The 20,023-nt window shown below is 34.8% G+C and overlaps 1 protein-coding gene across 2 annotated transcripts in view; it reads left to right on the top strand.

Moving 5' to 3' along the window:
• The window catches only part of WDR7 (WD repeat domain 7), a 388,194-nt gene that overhangs the window by 53,678 nt on the left and 314,493 nt on the right, over window positions 1–20,023 (top strand). For both annotated transcript variants that reach the window (XM_001084877.5, XM_001084992.5), the window contains exon 13: window positions 14,557–14,752. In XM_001084877.5, coding sequence (XP_001084877.2) covers window positions 14,557–14,752 — 196 coding nt within the window. The remainder of the gene's footprint in view (window positions 1–14,556; window positions 14,753–20,023) is intronic.

Here is a 20,023-nt window from a genome sequence, read left to right as displayed (position 1 = left end):
TCTAGATTTTTGTTACTAATTTAACTTGAATATTGCATTTAAAAAGCCATGTGTATACCCATAGTTTAATATCTGAAGTCAAGCAGAGCAAACTTTGTTAATACAAATTAAGCAAAAGCAGGAAGCAGAACTAACATTATTTTCTTAAAATGTAATGTACATAACATTCTGTGTCATTCCTTTTTCCTTTAACACTTAATTCTCTTAGATTTTGAGAACATTGTCATATATTTTTATGTATTTGGCACCATCTTTTTGATATTAATTTTATTTTTAAAAATTAAATAATAGTTATGGAAAATAGTGATATTTTCTAAAGATGGTCATGTTTGTTACTAAGAATATTCCCACAGCATCATTTTAAATGATATTCTGTAATTCATTTTTATTGGACATTTTAGAATGTTGCTTAAAAGTTTTTTTTTTTTTTTTTTTGCCTGTTATCAACAGTGAGAGTGATAATTAGTACAGCTAAATATTTTTGTAGCTCTAGAATGATTTCTTAGGATAAGTTCTTATACTTGGAGTTACTATAAAAAAGGGCATATTAATTTTTAAAGGCTTTTGAGTAGGTATTGTCAAATTGCTCTTCAAATGATGAGGAGTAGGTTTGTACAGTCACCATTTTACTACCGTAATCCTTCATCATCCTGTTCATAATCTTTCAAGCCTTGCTAATTTTCTAGTCTTGAAAGCAGCTGTATGTAGAGTATATGTAAGTATAGCTCTCACTCTCATTTTAAAAGCACAAATGTATTAATGTACCAATACTATATTAGTTGTGCATTCTGATAGGTTTTATATTCTTGAGACGGAGTCTTGCTCTGTCGCCCAGGCTGGAGTGCAGTGGCACGATCTCGGCTCACTGCAAGCTCCGCTTTCCTGGTTCACGCCATTCTCCTGCCTCAGCCTCCCGAGAAGCTGGGACTGCAGGCGCCCGCCACCATGCCTGGCCAATTTTTTGTATTTTTAGTAGAGATGGGGTTTCACCGTGTTAGCCAGGATGGTCTCGATCTCCTGACCTCATGATCCGCCCGCCTCGGCCTCCCAAAGTGCTGGGATTACAGGCGTGAGCCACCTCGCCCGGCTGGTTTTATATTCTTGATAATTTTATGTTTTCCAAATTTTTACTACTATTCTATACTATTGTGTTTAAGATAAAAAATTGAGGCTGAGTATGGCGGCTTACACCTGTAATTTCAACACTGTGAGAGGCCAGGCTGGGAGGATCACTTGATGCCAGGAATTCAAGACCAGCCTGGGCAACATAGTGAAACCCTGTCTCTACCAAAAAAGAAAAAAAAAAAAAAAAAAAAAAGCTGGGTTTGGTGACATGGGCATATAGTTCTAGCTACTTGAGAGGCTGAGGTGAGAGGATCGCTTGAGCCCTGGAGTTCAAGGCTGCAGTGAGCCATGATTGCGCCACTACACTCCAGCCTAGGTGACAGAGTGAGACCCTGTCATGCTATGAATGTTATGTATACATTCAGATATTAGGTTGGCACAAGTAATTTTTGTTATTTTAATGGGAAAACCTCAATTTAATATCATACACCTGTCTCTTGTGTAGGAGGTCAGAAAACTCGGTGCTAAGGGACTGGCAGTGAGAGTCCCCTTTAAGAGTAACGAGAAAGACTGCAACCTTAGCTGACTGTGCTGATATCATGCCAAACATTTTAAAAAATTAGAAATTCTTATGTTTTGGAAAGGTTCCTTAAAATCTTAAATCAGATTGCTGATTAGGCATGAAATTTACTTTTAATAATGGTCAGAAGTGATTTGATGCTAAACCTAGTAAATGAAGTAGCTGATTAAATTGACTTTTTATTTTGGACTGGAGAGAGAGTATTACACCACAACTAATTTTTCTTGAGTAGCACAATCATGGGACAATTTCAAAATGACTACATTTAATTTTTTTTTTAATTTAATTTTTGTTTTTTAGAGATGAGGTCTTGCTATGTTGCCCAGGCTGGTATTGAACTCCTGGCCTCAAGTGATCCTCCTATCTCGGCCTCTTAAAGTGCTAGGATTACAGGTGTGAGCCACCATGCACTGCCCTCTAAATTTATTTTTAAATGGCAAAAATTGCTAGGAAGAAACAAATTACCTTTCAAGTGTAGTGTTCAGGTTGGTGCAACATATTTTTGATTAGACATTCATTGAGCAAATATCTGAGTATTTGCCATATTTCAGGCACTTTCTAGAACCAGAGATATGGATAAGATATCTTTTTTTTGTAGTATTTAGTCTAATGAGGGAGCCAGAGCAGCAAACAGCAATTATAATGGAGTATGATAAATCTTATGAAAAGGGGTTTTTCAAAGCCCTCAGGGAGTACATAGAAAGGGCACTTAGGAAGTCTACTTTAGGTGATTTTGGAACTTTAAGGAAGGTCAATATATATGATATTTGAATATGTTAGTTTTGTGGATATTTATGAAATCATAAATGATATATTAACAACCTCTGTTTGCAGATGCTGTTAGAATGCTAAGAGCATGTTATGTGGAGGAGTCTGGAACAATTCATAAATTTTCCTGACTAGTACCTGATGGATCTGTCTATAGTAGTTAATACTTGGATAGTACTTGAATTTAGGCGGATCCTGGCCGGAATTGGACATATGTACATTACGTTGAAAATAATGACTGGCCAGGTGTGGTGGCTCACACCTGTAATCCCAGCACTTTGGGAAGCTGAGGCTGGCGGATCACGAGGTCAAGAGATCGAGACCATCCTGGCCAACATAGTGAAACCCCGTCTCTACCAAATCCAAAAAAATTAGCTGGATGTGGTGGCACATGCCTGTAGCCCCAGCTACTGGGGAGGCTGAGGCAGGAGAATCCCTTGAACCCAGGAGGTGGAGGTTGCAGTGAGCCAAGATCATACCACTGCACTCCAGCCTGGTGATAGAGTGAGACTCCATCTCAAAAACAACAACAAAAAGAAAATAATGACCAGATTAGAGTGATGGTTTTGTACGTGCTGCAGTCTAGCTGCAGTAGGACACTTTATTTCATCCTACTTAGGTAAGGAAAAAAAAAAGTCAAGATAATAAAATATGGGACTGTACTGAGCGGGGAAATGTTCACGTTATTTGTCTAAAGAAAGATTTGACAAGCTGGTAAAATGAAATGGAAATGGATGACAGCATCTTAGAAAAAAAGAACAAACAACAAAGTTGACTTTTGTATGATGGTTCTCTTTTTGAAGTCATTATCAATGGTTTTTCTTAGTCATTGGTGAAGACTTTCTAAAGGAGTTGGAGAGCACACTCTGCTGTAGGCATATGGAGCTTGAAATAATGGGACCATTGATTGGTCAGGCCAGTGAGAACAGCCTTTAGAACCAAACAGATCTGAATTTGTGTCGTCCATCTTGGAGTGGCATTAGCAGGTTACTTAACATCTCTAGGCCCTAGCCACAATTTCTGTGAAGTGTTGGTTTAAGGTTTAGAAGTAACTCTTGGTCTGTAATGAGAGCTCATTGAATCATCATTATTGTTGCCATTATTTCTGTTTTCAGTTATCTACATTTTCATTTGGATGATAAATGCCTAAATCTGGGCAGTTTGTATGTTCATTTTCAGTACTCAAATGACTTTTTAAAAATTTTTTATTTTTATTTTTTATTTTTTTTGAGATGGAGGTTTGCTTTGTCACCTAGGCTGGAGTGCAGTGTCACAATCTCGGCTCACTGCAACCTCCACCTTCCGGGTTCAAGTGGTTCTTCTGCCTCAGCTTCCCGAGTAGCTGGAATGCCACCACACCCAGCTAATTTTTATGTTTTTAATAGAGATGAGGTTTCACCATGTTGGCCAGGATAGCCTCAATCTCTTGACCTTGGCCCACCTCGGCCTCCCAAAGTGCTGGGATTACAGGTGTGAGCCACTGCGCCTGGCCAAATTTTTATTTTTTATTTTTGAGATGGAGTCTCGCTCTGTCACCCGGGCTGGAGTGGTGTGATCTCAGCTCACTGCAACCTCTGTCTCCTGGGTTCAAGTGATTCTCCTGCGTCAGCCTCCCCAGTAGCTGGGATTACAGGTGCGTACCACCACGCCCAGCTAATGTTTTTGTGTTTTTAGTAGAGACGAAGTTTTACCATGTTGGCCAGGATGGTCTCAAACTCCTGACCTCAAATGATCCGCCTGCCTTGGCCTCCCAAAGTGTTGGGATTACAGGCATGAGCTATCACGCCCAGCTTCAAATGACTTTATTGTAAATATACTTTGTTCCCCTGTTACGTACTTTTCATTTGCTTGTTTCCCAACTGTGACCAGGTGGCTTTAAAACCTTCACAAATTAGGGATGAATTCTCTTTCTCTGACAGTCTAACTTCGCACTTTTTTTTTTTTTTGCATGAGATAGAAGTTTCAAGATAATTAAGAGATAATATCACCAACTGGATAAAAGGTTTTAACTCTCCCCTAATTCCTTGGAAATTATAGTCCTAAGTACCATTCTTTCCTGCTCATTGCCTGAAAATTGGGGTTTTCAACTGAGAAGACCAAACTGGGTCATGTTTTTCTGGACATTTGTGGGTAGATTACAGTGGGGTATTACACATGCAAAGCCTTTGTCAGCATGACCCCAGGTGATCAAGGGGGAGGTTTGACCCCATTTATTGCTCTTCTTAGGACATAAATTATGGGCTAGGCACAGCATTCTTGCCAGCTTATAGTGTTTTGTGGACACTGAAGGTTAGGTCTCTCTATGTTTTTTTTGATACAGGCTTAAACAGCAAGTCAGCATCCTTTTAAAACAAAGAGGTACTTTTAGTGTATTGTGTTCTGTTAATTTACTGCCAGGAAAGAGATATACAGGTTTGTTCAGCATCTGCAGTTAGAAAAATGAGGACAGTGTCTGTCAACCTGTGGGTTTCCATGAGAAAGGAAACAAAAAGTTTTCTGTGTTGTATCGGGGGTGTGAGAATTCAGTGTTTATTCCTTTTTTTTTTTTTTTTTTTTTGAGACAGAGTCTTGCTCTGTTGCCCAGGCTGGAATACAGTGGCGCTCTCTCTTCTTATCGCAACCGCCGCCTCCCAGGTTCAAGCAATTCTTGTGCCTCAGCCTCCTGAGTAGCTGGGATTACAGGGACTCGCCACCACACTCAGTTAATTTTTGTATTTTTAGTAGAGATGGGGTTTCACCATGTTGGCCAGGCTGGTCTCAAACTCCTGACCTCTAGGATCTGCCCACCTCGGCCTCCCAAAGTGCTGGGATTACAGGTGTGAGCCATCATGCCCGGCCCAGTGTTTATTTCCTGTAATGATATAGGTATGATTTACATAAACAGGTAAGACCAAGCAGGCAGATTAAAAATCACTTGATTAGATGTGTGGTTACTGTTTAAGTTCTAAGTTGAGGGTGAGAAAGTAGAAGGGCAGGACCAACAGAGAGCTTTTGGGAGTTGTAATACTGGGCAGTCTTTTTCCAGAAGGTCTTATTCCCTGAATGTATGCGGCCTAAGGTTTGTGGGTCTGGACAGAGGACAGCGGACAGCTGAATGGTGTGTGGAGAGTGGAAAGGGGCAACACTTTGATTCCTTAAAAAACTTTAGAATATAAGGCCAGGCGTGGAGGCTCATGCCGTGATCCCAGCACTTTGGGAGGCTGAGACAGGTGGATCACCTGAGGTCAGGAGTTTGAGACCAGACTGGCCAGCATGGTGAAACCCTGTCTCTACTAAAAATACAAAACAATTATCTGGGCATGGTGGCATGCGCCTATAATCCCAGCTACTCGAGAGACTGAGGTAGGAGAATCGCTTGAACCCAGGAGGTGGAGGTTGCAGTGAGCTGAGATTGCGCCACTGCACTCCAGCCTGGGCGACAGAAGGAGACTCTGTCTCAAAAAAAAAAAAAAGACTTTAGAATATTTTTAGAGCCTGCAGATTTAACCATCTCAGTCTCTAAAACCCATAAATATGTAAGTGAAGTTAAATAAAGCATTTTAATATTTTAAAGGCATGAAGTGAAAAATAATAAAGTAAGTTCAGTAGAAAAACATAAGAAGAAATGTTCAGAGAACTGTGGAAGCTGGCCATTGAGGAGCTGTATTTTATTTATTTACAAATTGTTATAAAGCTTTATTAATGTAATTTATGGTAGCATGTGAGTGATACTGATGATTATGCAGATGGAACTATTCAGATTACATTAAGGCAGAGGTATTCATATGAGAAGAAAGTATTGAAAAAGGGAAATTCATGTTCTTGAAGAATTATGAATGTTTTCATATTTTCTGGTAGATACCTAAACATCAGCAACAGTTAACCTCTTCAGAAAACAAATACAATTACATTCTAAAAGATAGAATCTATGCTATATAATTACATAATAATAATGATGATGGAGATAACATTATCTTTTGTATTCATGACATGTTAGTCACTGTATGAATTTATATTTCATGTTATTCACACAGCAATTCTGTTAGGTATGTTACTGCCGTTAACCACATCATATAGAGAAAAGAGACTCGGAGTGGTTAAATGACTCATCCAAGTCAGACAGTTAGCAAGTGGCAGCACTCGAATTTGATCCTTAGTAGTCTGATTTGACAGCCTGAACTGATAAATGCTGCCCTTTAGCAGATTTTGTAGTCTATTTCAAAATAATTAGTTTTCTCAAGTTTTTGTCATTTTTCATTATTGATTTGTATGACTTATCTTTTAGTTTTTCATCTTTGATTATTCAAGTTTGGAATTTTTCAGTTTTAGTTCCCTTTTATTTTTTTTACTTGTAACATATTACTTGCTCTTTAAAAATGTGGTATAGTTTTCATTGCACCTTGATTAATGTATATCCACTGTTAACATTTTTGAAAACAGAGATAACTAAGAAGGTAAAAGGTCACCTGTTATTCTTCTACAGTTAAGAGAACCACAATTAATATATTTTGATGTATGTTCTTCTAGCCTCTTAAAATCCATTTTATTATATCCTTGTGATTTTACTGTAGATACAGTTTCCTGTGCATATTGCATTTTCATTTAATATTGTGACAAATATTTTCAAAGTTATTTTACTTATTCATGAAAGTAATTTTACATTACATTGTGTGAGCATGCCATATTTACTTAGCAATTCTACTTTGGGTATTTAATTGTTCCCAGTGTCTTCTATTGTAAATAATACAATATTCAATGTCTTTGTAAATATTTTCTTTCATTTAGGATTATTTTCTTTGGATATAGTCTACTCAGTGAAAATATCAGAACCTCCGAAATTTGATATAATAGCTTTTTAACAATTTTAAGGCTGCTGAATTATATTATGAAATTATTTTCTACTCTCAGTGCCCATTTCATTGCTGCTTGCCAGCACAAAAGTTACTTACTTCCATGCTTCAGTTTCTACATCTTTAAAAATGGAAATAATAGTACCTACCTCAAAGGGTTGTTAATGAGACTGTAATGAATTACTGCCAAGCAGTTGGAACACGCCTAGCAAAATGTATGAACCCCCAAAACGTTAACTATTTGGCATTGTAATTTTTAGAATCTTTGTCCAAGTTGACAGGTAAAAATAGTATTTTAATGTTTGAATTTGCTTTTCTTTGATACCTAGAGATATTCAGATTTTTCTAAAAGGATTTTAGTTTTTTTTTTTTGAAGACATTTTTCTTTTTGTCCTTTGCTTTTTTTTTCTCTCCAAGGGTTATTAGTGTTTGAGCTCTTAACTGAAATATTAAGCTTATGTGGCCTCTGTTGTTGCTGGAATTTCTAATTTATTATTTACTGTTGAATTTTTTAACCTATACTTATTTTCAGTTTTTATGTAATCAATTTATTTTTTTATTTGTAGTTTCTTCCACATTTTTTGAAGCTTGAAATCTTTTCACCCAAAAATGTGATAAGACTTGATGAGAAACAATGGCTAAATTAAAAGCAAACATAAAATAATATATCTGAAATGTATTTATGATTGTGGGGTGATGTAAGGATAAAAAAAATCTGCTCTTCTCTAAGCATGTATGTTATTTATTAACATACATGTTAATAAATATGTTATTTATTACTAAGTATGTTTATTACATACTTGTTTTTTTCTTTGATAGGCAGTATTTTCTTAATCTTCTATTAAATCCTTCATATTTCTTTACCATTTTAGTAATAAGGAAGCAGTTGAAGAATTATAGAGTTCTAATTAGTCCACTATTTCTCCAGTGTTATTTTTCTATACAGTGAATAAAGGAAGACGTTAAAACTAGTCCCTAAAAGTTTTCTTGTTCATGTAATTATCCAATTAGTTTGTTAATCAGTGTTGTGGTTGGACCATATGGTCTTTTTTTCTAAAACATGTATTAAATAAACAGTCCTCTACTTTTTTTTTTTTTTAAATGAAGTTTGGATTTTTAAAGCTTTTTAAAAAAGTCTAGTTTTGGGAAAGTGTAGAAGTGAAATTAACATTTAATTTCATAGGCTCTTTTTTCCCCTTCAGGTAGAATATTTAATGTGATAAATGATGCATCTTAACTGCACATTTATGTTCCATAGTAAGAGTTCTGGGAAGTACAAGAAATAATGATTAAGAGAATAGTGGGATTGATTTATGAGCAAAAGAAGCTGGTCATTTATAGCATGTCTAATGATGGGCATGTTTAAAAGGAGAGACAATAGAATGTTTGTATGTTTAGCAACTGTTCAGGCAAATAGAAATATTGTTTTGGGCAAATAAGACCATTGCTCCTGAAATGATGTGAAGAAAAAGAGTAATTTAGTTTAGAAAACAAATTAGCAAAAGTAGAAAATAAAAAATATATATTATTTACATTGGGAGCTGTTGGAAAGTGGAATCATCTCCCCAGAGAGCTGGTGGATGGGATAAACTAGCTGTCTCTGATTTCTGTAATTCATGGCAGATGCTTAGGAACAGGTTACATAAGAGGTTTCTGGGAATGGTTTGAAATGAAGTCTTGTAAAATGCGTAAGGTCAGACTGGGTGACCTAGGTGGTATATTCTGACTCTATCAGATTCTGTGATAGCTTGTGGCATTCTGCTGTTCAGCACTAATGTACTGTGAGGATTATTTACTGGCAAATCCAATGAGCCTTTATTTGGTTTAAGATGATAATTATTTGAAAAATAGTAATTGACCTAAGAATATACTTATTTTGGGCCAGTATCTTCTCCCCTCTCTTTGCTTTTTCATCAAATAAAAACAGCGTTTTTACTTGGTTAAATATTCTGTTGATTGTTGTTAACCTTTACTTTTAATTGGCATTTGATGTCATTGGTACATATCGTGTCTAGGACAGAATTAATACAGTGTTTGCAACATGATTTTGAATAACTTTCACCTGTAAAATACTAGCTCAGTTGATAGAATACTTCATCTGTGCCGCATAAGTTCTGTTCCATAACAGTACAAATTTTTGAGTGGAATTTTATGTTTACATTCTTTATGTCAGTTGATAGCAGTGGTTACTGAAGTAGAATAGAAAGACAGTCAACGGGGGTATGGGAAGAAAATCTTAGAACTTTTATTTACTTATTTTTTAATCTTAGGAAATTGAGCTTTATGAACATTTACTAGAAGGAGGGGCATTGGTGGCCTCATTTGTTTTGCATTCCAGATGGACAAGCATCATCTCAGGCCAGAGTGGGTGAGCCTCAAGTGGGGTGCCAGAGTTACTTTGACCCTGTTTGTTTCCAGTTAGAATGTGCTTGCTTAAGGGACTTGCAGATGATATTATATAGTTCTAAACCTAGCCATCACAAAATGGGCAGGGAAAATATGGATGGGAGATATTTCTAATGAAAAATCTCTTCATCAGCTATATGACAAGTTTTAATGATCATTTGATCAGTCTGGCAGGAGGGCAGCAAAAAATTTATAATTATATGAAATTTGTATTTACATCCACTGTCATTAACAAGGAAACCTTCCTAAGGATCCATTTTGTGACATGAGATATTGGCTAATGTAATATGAAGTTACTCACATTAGTGAGACATTTCAGAAATGTTTATTCTTAAATCTGTTTATTTAAACCTTGAGCCATCCTTTTAAAATACATGTATTTGTGCATCTATTACAATTTAGGTGATATAGTGCACAGAATTACACATGTATAATTTGTAAGTATACAACTAGGGAACACATTTCAAAATTATTTAATGCATGTGTAATAGGAATAATTTGAGGCATATTTTTCAAATAAGTTTAAAGATAAGAGGTTCACATTTTTTAGTTGTTGTAGTATTATTTTACTTATACAGTTTAAATGTTTTATATGTTATCTTGTTGTAATGCCATTGGTGTTAAATCATGTTTAGGTGACTTTTCCAGGTTGAAATGAAAAAAGGTGAAGTAGAATGGAATTAATCAAGTTATGAAATTAGTCATTGCAGGTGAAATAGGTGTTCAGTAACCCAGATCTCTAGAATTTAATAATAAAGGCATTGTGCTAATTTAACTCATTTGTGAAGAAGCTGGATGTAAATCAGGAAGAAATATGAGTTACAAAGTATTCTTTAAGAAGTGCTTTAATAATTTTGAGGACAGATAAGAGGAAACCAAGTTAATTGTGTTTTATTAGAACTTTTAAGTGCTTTTATTTAACAGATAGCTGAGAATTATTTATTACTCTGTTCATTGTTTGAATTAAAATTAATATCAAGTGTTGCTTGAATAGTCTTTTTTCCTTTTACACTTAAATAGGCTAGACATTTGCTTTGTTTATACCATTAATTTGTTTTCACACAGGCTGCAAAGGTAGCCATCAACTCAGAATTAATTAGTGAAATCAAAATTAATGAGGTTTTACTATATTGGGTCATTTCTGCTTCAGGCCAGTTTTCTTTATATGAGTTGGACTAGCATTTTTTTGAAAGAAGAAAAATTAGATTTATTTTAATCCATATTTAAAAAGCACGGAACCATCTTTTCTTGTGAGTTAAGTACCTCTAATAACTATGCTTTCTTGGGCTTAGTAATATTGATTTTTTTTTGTTTTCATTCTTGATTATTTTGGCTATTTCCAGTCTTATTACAGTAAAGCTAAAGTTAACTCTTTAGATACTTATTTGCAGAGATGGTATATCATTTTTACTTTGGAATAAACTTTTTTTTTAAGATGGAGTCTCACTCCGTCATCCAGACTAGAGTGCAATGGCGTGATCTCGGTTCCATGCAACTTCCGTCTGCAGGTTCAAGCGATTCTCCTTCCTCAGCCTCCCCGTCGGCTACTGTTTTGTATTTTTAGTAGAGACGAGCTTCCACCATGTTAGCCAGGCTGGTCTTGAACTTTTGACCTCAGGTGATCCATCCCCCTCAACCTCCCAAAGTGCTGGTATTATACGTGTGAGCCACTGTGCCTGGCCTGGAACAGTTTTTTGTAGATTAAGCTTGTTATTTGCAAATTTTCATTATTACACTATGTGAAAGGGGAATAAAAGTATTCTTTAAAACATATTTAGTTAAATTTGTGTGTCAGAGGAGAATGCATCATGTAGAAATGAAAAAGCTAGAATCTTGGAGTTAAAGCTCTTTTTTTTAACCTTCAGAAAATTACATCTCATAATCTACTTTTAAAAGCAGATCCTATGCTCTTATTTAATATTCATTTTGTATGTCCTTTATTTTTGCTACATAACAGTAATAATATAATGTAGAGCTTTTAAGTCTTATGAAGATAGATTACGTTTTCTTAAATATTTGAAATTATCTGCCTGTGTATCTATGGGGAGGGTGAAAGTTCTGACAGGAAAACTTCTCATGAGGGGTTGATAATGTGGAAGGTCAAGTTTCTCATAAGAATGGGAAAGGCTTTTTTCTTTGCTTAATGGCTCTAGTCCTCTCTCTGCTAAATTACAAACTATGGTAAGGAGATCTTTGACAGAGAGAGAGTATGCGTAGCTCAGTCGTTGTCAGTAGCTTTGTGTCACCTCAGATGTTGAGATCTCCAATAGGGCAAAATTTAAGAACACCTAACAGAGAATATTGGCAAAACTTCATATTGACTCATACTTCATTTTCTCCACTTTTTGAAAAGGAATGACTAGAGTGTATGTGAGCATGAATGAAATGACTTTCAACGTGGGGACTAGCAAGTAGGTCAGTTAGATGTGTGGCACTAATTAGGGATTAGCTCTTTATAAAGAAGATTTTGGACAGTTTGTAAGTCTAAGTAGCAGAATCAAAAGTAGGGTCAATGACCAGGCGTGGTGGTTCACGCCTGTAGTCCTAGCACTTTGGGAGGCTGAGGCAGGCGGATTGCTTGAGCCCAGGGGTTCAAGACTAGCCTGGGCAACCTAGAAGCTCTATTAAATATAATATATATATAAAACAGTGGTGTTAGATGTGTGAATACTGTGATTGATAAGTGCCTGATGAAAGGATATAAACAGATGAAAAGGAATACTGTTTAGGCATCATTCTTTAAGTTCATTATACCCATAGAAAAAGATAACTATTTCTTTCACGAGGGAAATAAATAAAATGACCACTTTTTGACAGATTAATGTTGCAAAATAGAATATTGTAGTTAACCATTAATGTAGCAACCAACCCTTTTTATAAAATGAATAATGGATATATTTGACAAAGTCAGTACTGATGATAAGCTGTAGAAATGCAAAACATCCATTGTATTAAACTCTTGCTTTGAGTTAGCAGCATACATATGTAGCTCTGTGTGTGTGTGTGTGTGTGTGTATTTACCCAGTTTTGTTCTAACATACCCAAATTTAACTATTTTTGTAGTTTGCCATTTTGTTTTGATTTGTTAATTATAAAACTAATTTGTGTGTGTCAGAGTCAACCGCCCCTCAGTTTTTAATGTCTTTTGTAAAGACATTAAGAATCACATTTCATGTTTCAATTGAATGTTTATCAGGAAAATAAGCTTAAAAATGCTTTAAAAATTCTATATAATGTTTTAATAAAGGTTTGTAATACCATTTCTCTGAACCTAGTTTTTTTTTTTAACTTTTAACATGAGTAAACACCTGTTATGCTGATTATAGTGTGTAATTATAATACACAAAGTACAAATAAAGCTAACAAAGAATAAAAATAAAACAGTTGAATTTAAGAACAAAGTAAATAGTTAAATATTACTGTCATCTTTGTTTTATTACTATGCTGCTTCATTCAAACATTGATTTTAGGTTGTTTACAAAAATAAACATTATCTAGTAAGATAAAAATAAAGCCAAATCATAGTGAAGAGAATATAAGGGAAGAAAGCAAATGAGACCATTGATAGGCCATATTCTGATACTTATGCCCAAGATCCAGCACTGTTATAGATAGAAAATTCAGTCCTGAGTTTCCAAAGTGTGTTCATCTAAAACTAGGTCTTAATAAGATTACTATGTTCAAACAACTTTGGAGATGAATGATGTTGTATCCCCTTGACGAGATACTTATGGTCACAGCATTCTAAAGGTTCTTGGAAGTTCTGTGGTTAAAAACAACAGCTACCACCTAACCTCAGTATTGTCAGTATTTCCCATGCACATTTGACCACACTTTTCCTCCCTTTTTTTCACCTAATATCTATCCACATGTCCTATTTGGGAAGGATATTGAGATACTGATCTTTAGTTTAAAAACAGCCTGTTTGCTTAGGAGAACCCAGCAGCGTGAGGTTTGATGTGTTTTTTCTTTAGATCCCATACAAGGAAAAGAGTATATATATAGTGTAGTGAGCCTCACCTTCAATAAATAGCCACGATATGTACAAGAATGAGTTTCAAATGGCTGTTTTTATATGGTTTCTCTCAGTATGACCTGAAAGCATAATCTAGTAAGTCACTGAAAAGTTAAGTTTTCCATTGTTTATAAATTGTTTTACAAAAATACAGACTTTAATTTTTAATTTTTTAGGTCATAGGTTCAGTTCTCTCTTACCAGAGAAAATCTTTGATTATTTATATCTTGTCTTGTTCTAAAAAGGAGTTGAAGGGCAAAAACTAGAGGTGAGCAGAAAATATACAGCAGAACATTTAATTGGCTATTGTGTGGCTAGTTGAGGTGGTGCATCTGCTGACATTACAGATAGACACCATGAAAGAAACAGGAATGCATATCTACAGATAATGTGAATATCTATGACTCCTAAGAAATGATCGTGGCAGAGGGACGGTGAGGGTATTGTTTTTGAGCAAAGGTGCAGGAAAGAGCATGGGTCTAAATGAAAGAGTCACAGACAGAAAGAAGCGCTGCAGAAAGCAGCTCCCGCAGCAAACAAAGGAAAGTTCACACCATGGAAAGAGAACACCTAATAACAGATCAATTTTTTCTCAGCTTTGCCTGCTCCAATATAGTAATCATTTTAGTGAGGTCATCTTTACATTTGAACAGCAGTTTTTCCAATCTTTTACAGTCTTTAATCTAGAATTAATTTAGTATAAAAATATTTTGATGATTGATCTGGGTTTTATGTATAATATAAAGGAACACATTTTTCAACATGACCTAATATTGTGGTTGTTTTTCAGTGGCAGCAAATGTATAATTAATTTTGCCTTAAGTTATTGAAAACAGGATCCATTTTATTTTAAATTTAATTTAAATACAATTAAGGTTTATTCTTCTTTTCAGGCAAGAGTACAGCACTGCATCTGCTCTGTAGCCAGTGACCACTCAGTAGGACTTCTAAGTTTGCGAGAGAAAAAATGCATAATGTTGGCATCTCGTCACCTTTTTCCTATTCAAGTAATCAAATGGAGGCCTTCTGATGATTATCTGGTAGTGGGGTGTTCAGATGGTTCTGTGTACGTCTGGCAAATGGATACTGGTAAGAACGAGTATGAAGAGATACTATAGATAATTAAATGGGTATATTTCGTTTCCTAGAAATGAAAATGTCTTTTGAATGAAGAAAAAAGCCTTGAAATGTAAAATAGTTGCTACTTTTATTTCTAATTGTTTAAGTGGCCTCTTTTTTGTTCTGCTATGCCAAATGCTTGTAGAATATTTCATGAATCTTTAAAAGCATGTAATTGAGGATAATATGCAGATGAGGACAGACATATGGACAACAAAGTATGTATGATTCCTGTATAATTCACGAGTAAACTGTGAACAAGAAGAAATCACCAGGTTCACATGTAGTGAAAAAGATACAACCCTTTTTTCTTTGAACAGCAGAAAAGCAATGCTGGGCAGTTAATTGTATGAGGTAATTAAAATGAAGTTTTCAAGTTCTAGAGAGAACATTTGAAATTTCAAATTTCAGAAAGTTATGTATTGGGGGTATAATGTAGAACAAGTAATGCTTAGCTTAAAAGCACAGACAATAATATGTGATGTTTATACACAGACTGCCATGGTTTTCCCTCAGAAATTTGCAAGTATATAACTAAATGTTTATTGGTTTAGGCCTTTTTTACTTTTACAATTTTCAGTAGTCATCTATCAGTTATGAAAGTCTTTCTTTTGATTCCTAGTTGTACTAATATTTCTACTTGATTTTTTTCTTTTCTTCATCTTTGTTTTAAATAGTGTTTTTTGAAATCAGACTATAAACATATTTCTGCATGCACTATTGTGCAAAAGGGAGTTCTCTTAAGCCTTTTGGGAATAAATAGTCATAAGCTTCAGTAATCTTTATTTATTGTCTTCATTTTAACTGGTAGTACATAGGCAATCTTGACAAGAGGAAGCCTTCTTGAAGTCTGTCAAACTTCCTTGCTTTTGCGTGTAACTTTTCTTCCTCTTGTCTCTCATTGTAAAAGAGATTCATACTTTTGGTCAAGTTTTAAAAGCACAAAAGTATTAGAAAAGAAGAAAGATGAACCCATATCTCATTGCTCAGTGGTAAATGTTAACATTTTTGGCAAATTACTTTCTAATCTCTTTCTGGGCATTTAAAAAAACAGAATTGCTGTTGTACTACACATGCAATTTTATATCTTTCTTTTGTGTATCTTTATGTTATGTCCTATCTGCTGAATAGCAGTCTTGTGTTTTATTTTTTTTTAGTCCACTTCATAAACTGAATATATGGAATTTGTCTTGGCTCTAGAGTCAGACTGTTTAGTTTGAACTTAGGATGGACTCCTAGCTAGCCCTGTGACCTATTCCAAGTCACTGAATATTTATCCCTCAATTTCCTCACCTGTAAAATTAGGGTAATAATATTTTCTATCTTAAAGCATTTCTGAGAGAATAAAATGAGATAATATTTCCCTGACATGTGGTAAACAGAATATAAGTATGTATGTATATATATGTGTGTGCAATTGTAAGCCTATGTGTGTGTGTATACGTGCATGTGTATGTATTTCCTACTACTATTATTAAAGAAGCATGCTGTTTAACTTGCTACTTTGTTGAACTTGGGAGTATGACGTTATCTACATTTAGAAATAATTTTTTGGGAATTAGTACTAAAGAAAGTTCTTATTAGCAGTAATGGTATTTGTAAGACACTGTATTAAAATACTGTCAATATTAAGACTGGGCACAGTGGCTCATACCTGTAGTCCTAGCACTTTGGGAGGTGGAGGGGAGTGGATTGCTTGAGCCAAGGAGTTTGAGACCATCCTGGGCAACATGGTGAAACACCATCTCTACAAAAAAATACAAAAATTAGCTGGGTGTGGTGACACATGCCTGTGTCCCACCCACTCAGGTGGCTGAGGTGAGAGAATCACTTGAGACTAGGAGGTCGAGGCTACAGTGAGCTGTGATTGCACCACTGCACCCCAACCTGGGAGACAGAGAGAGACTCTGCCTTAAAAAAAAAATCTGTAACTATTAAATTAATAGCTGATATATTTTAAGTGAAAATGTATAGTAAACTTGTCTAGGACTTGTTCAAATTAAATATTAAGAGAGTATCATTTTTCTGAACTTTTCTGAGGCTTAAATATATAATACTTGAATATTTCAGATACTCTAAATATCTTTGTGAAGAATATAAAGCAAAATTATTTACAAATGAGGCCTTACTGATAGACAAAGTTACTGTTCTAGTAATTTTTCTAGAAGGAAATGACAAATAGGCCCTAACTGTAGGGGTATTGGAAGAGGTTATTGTTATAATCAGTTTAGTATAATTAAGCCCAATATAGATAAAATACAGCATGTAATATTGAAATTACATGCTGAAGATTTGGGTAGACAATCAGTCAATATGACATTCAAGATAAATGCTATAGAGAAGCTGAATTTATTTTGGATTTCAACCATAATAGGAGGCATACCTTGTTTTTTTCCTCCTTGCTGTTCATGCTGTAGCTAGTGATATAAAGTTCCCTGGGGAGTCAGTAAGGTACATCCTGGAGGTATTGACATTATTTATTTATTAAATTTATTTATTTATTAAATAAATAAATAATGAAGCTAGGAAAATCAGATTCAGCCAGAGTTTGATGTATGAAATGTATTTAAACTCTGAGGAGATACTTGATCCCTCTTGTTAGTGTTTTGGGAATGTATTTTTACAAATGCAGCCATACCATGTTAACCCTGTTTTGCATACTGGGCAATTTTCTAGTTATTGTTTTGAGTTATACTGATGTTTCTAACTTAAAACACTTGAAGTGTCTTTCCTTTATATGTTTATGCAGCATGTTTACACTTTTTTTTCCTTCAAATGAGTGCTTTGTGTTTTCAGTTCATATTTCCTTGTGAAATGCAGCCAAAGCTAGTAATACAAAATGTAGAGAGCTGGCGTTCTAGAACCTTTTGTTCTTTTATTGTGACATTTTCTTATATGCAATAGCAATGTAATAGTGATCTAATGGCCATGGAAATTATTCTTTTACATCTCTAAATAGTTAAAAAACTACCCAAACACTAGCAACAAGATTGAGCCAGATGAATCTCTTGCTTCCCTCTTATGAACTTAAGGTGGGCCACTGACCTAGGTGGCTTCTGTGGAGCTGCTTATGTGCTTCTGGGATCAACCGCCTCATTTTTCCCGTTTGATATTCCCAGTAAGTATGCAGTGCCATTGACAAGGTCAGAATCCTGTTTCTTTGGGAAACAGGCATGCTGAAAGTAATGACTGATGTTACAAAATGTTCTTCTTATCTAGCCATTACCAAGCCTAAACCACATTCTCATCTGCTTCTTTTTATCATTCTTGCTACACAACAAAAGTGATTCCCACATCGTATTTCTATTCCTTATGTATAATTATTAGATGTTCTTGTACAAATGCAAATGCCATTAATGCTTGACAAATATCAGGAATTAGTGTATGAGGACTTGTGAATTTATTTGTTATGTGACGTTTCTTTTTATGTTCTGCTCTCCATGTTTTCTAATATTTCTGTTTTTGCGTGTACTTCATGAAATATGCATTTGAGTCTCCTTTTTGAACTTAAGTACCTAATGAAATCTAGGAGGGAATTATGAATTAATGTATGTTTGTATGTCTTTTGAAAAACACATAAAGCATGGCTAACAAAAAGCCTGTGTTTTAGGGACTCAGATTGTCATATAAGTAAAGTCTTAGTGACTGTTATTCTTCCTTAAGACTAAGTTTTGAAAACTTTTTCATGCTTTTATTTTGATGCATTTAAATTGATGTTTTTCTCTTGTTACTAAAATTGCTGAAGAGAATCAGGAGGTAGTGTTGAAGTGCAGCCTTTTGTTATTAGTGGAGGGTTTTAGTAGTATGTGTTTTCCTCATGTATTTGACCCTTTGCCAGTAGTATTTAATACAGTGGAAATTAGATCTTACATTTGTATTTCATTATATATTGCCATTACATCATCAGCTTTTCTGTACATTTTTGCTTTTCATTCTATTACAAAACATGCAGTAGGACAGGGGAAGACACAGAAAATGAATGAGTTAAGAAAAAGAGGTAATTGACTAAAACCTTGGTAAGACCAAGTATAATCAGAGAGTTTCTTTTTTCTCTTTTAATGCTTGACTCTATGAAATCTTACATATTTACCTACCTATGTAGTTACCATTTTCGTTGCTTCCCTTTTTGAAGGAAGAGGTTTAGAGTGGAGATATGACTGTGCTTACTACTCCCCCCTCTCACAACCCCTCCATGCAATTAATCACTAAGTCTTTCCCATTAGGTCTCCCTCACCTACTTTTTTATTCTTTCCATGTACCATTAATTTATGGGCATATTTTTCCATACCTAGGCTATCTTTATTGGGTACCCTGCCTACTCTTTCTACCTTCTAATTCATCCTGTACTCTGCTGGGAAATTAATCCTAGGAAAGAAAACACAAACAAAACTTGCTTCATATGAATGTCTTAATGAATAAACCATAAATAATATTAGTTCATAAAGCCTTCAGGACAAGGTCTTTACCTGTTGCTGTTCTTTTACACAAACCAGTTTCTCTAGTCAATAATAATTGGGTCACTCCCAATTCTTGTTGCTAGTATCATCCATATTGTTTTCATGATTTTCACTCACTTGGAACATTGCTTTTTTCCTTCCATTTTTTTTGTTTGTTTAAAACAAACAAAAATATCTATGATATTTTCAGGAAATATGAATAATAAGAATGCAGTCTTGCATATTTACCTGTGTAGTCACCATTTCCATTGCTCTTTATTGCCTTGTGTAGATGCAGATTTTTGCCTGGAGTCATTTTTCTTTTGTCTAAAATTTAATTTTTATTTTAGTGTCGGTCTGCAGGTGATGAATTCTTTCAGCTTTTACGTGTTTGAAGAAACTCTATTTTATCTTCATTTTTAAAGGCTATTTTCTCTAGATATAGAATTCTAGATCAACAGGTTTTTGTCTTTTGCTTCCTGTACTCCAGCTGTCTTCTGGGTTGCATTATTTCCAGTGAGAAATCTGCTGTCATCCTTATGTTTCTTCTATATGTAACATTTCTTTTCTCTGGCTGCTTTTAAAATTTTTCCTTAATTACTGGTTTTGAGCAATTTGATTGTGGTTTTCTTTATATTTCTTGTTCTTGGGGTTTGTTATACTTATTAGATCATGGCTGTATAGATTTTATCAAATTTGGAAAACTTTTGGCCATAATTTATTCAAATATATTTTCTCCCCTCCATTTTCTTTTCTTTTCTTTGGAGACTCCAATTATATGTCTTTTAAGCCATTTGAAGTTGTT

This window comes from Macaca mulatta, chromosome 18 (assembly GCF_049350105.2).
Source record: "Macaca mulatta isolate MMU2019108-1 chromosome 18, T2T-MMU8v2.0, whole genome shotgun sequence".
Lineage (NCBI taxonomy): Eukaryota > Metazoa > Chordata > Mammalia > Primates > Cercopithecidae > Macaca > Macaca mulatta.
Note: the sequence above shows the minus strand (reverse complement) of the source record. Positions and strands in the feature narration are given on the sequence as shown.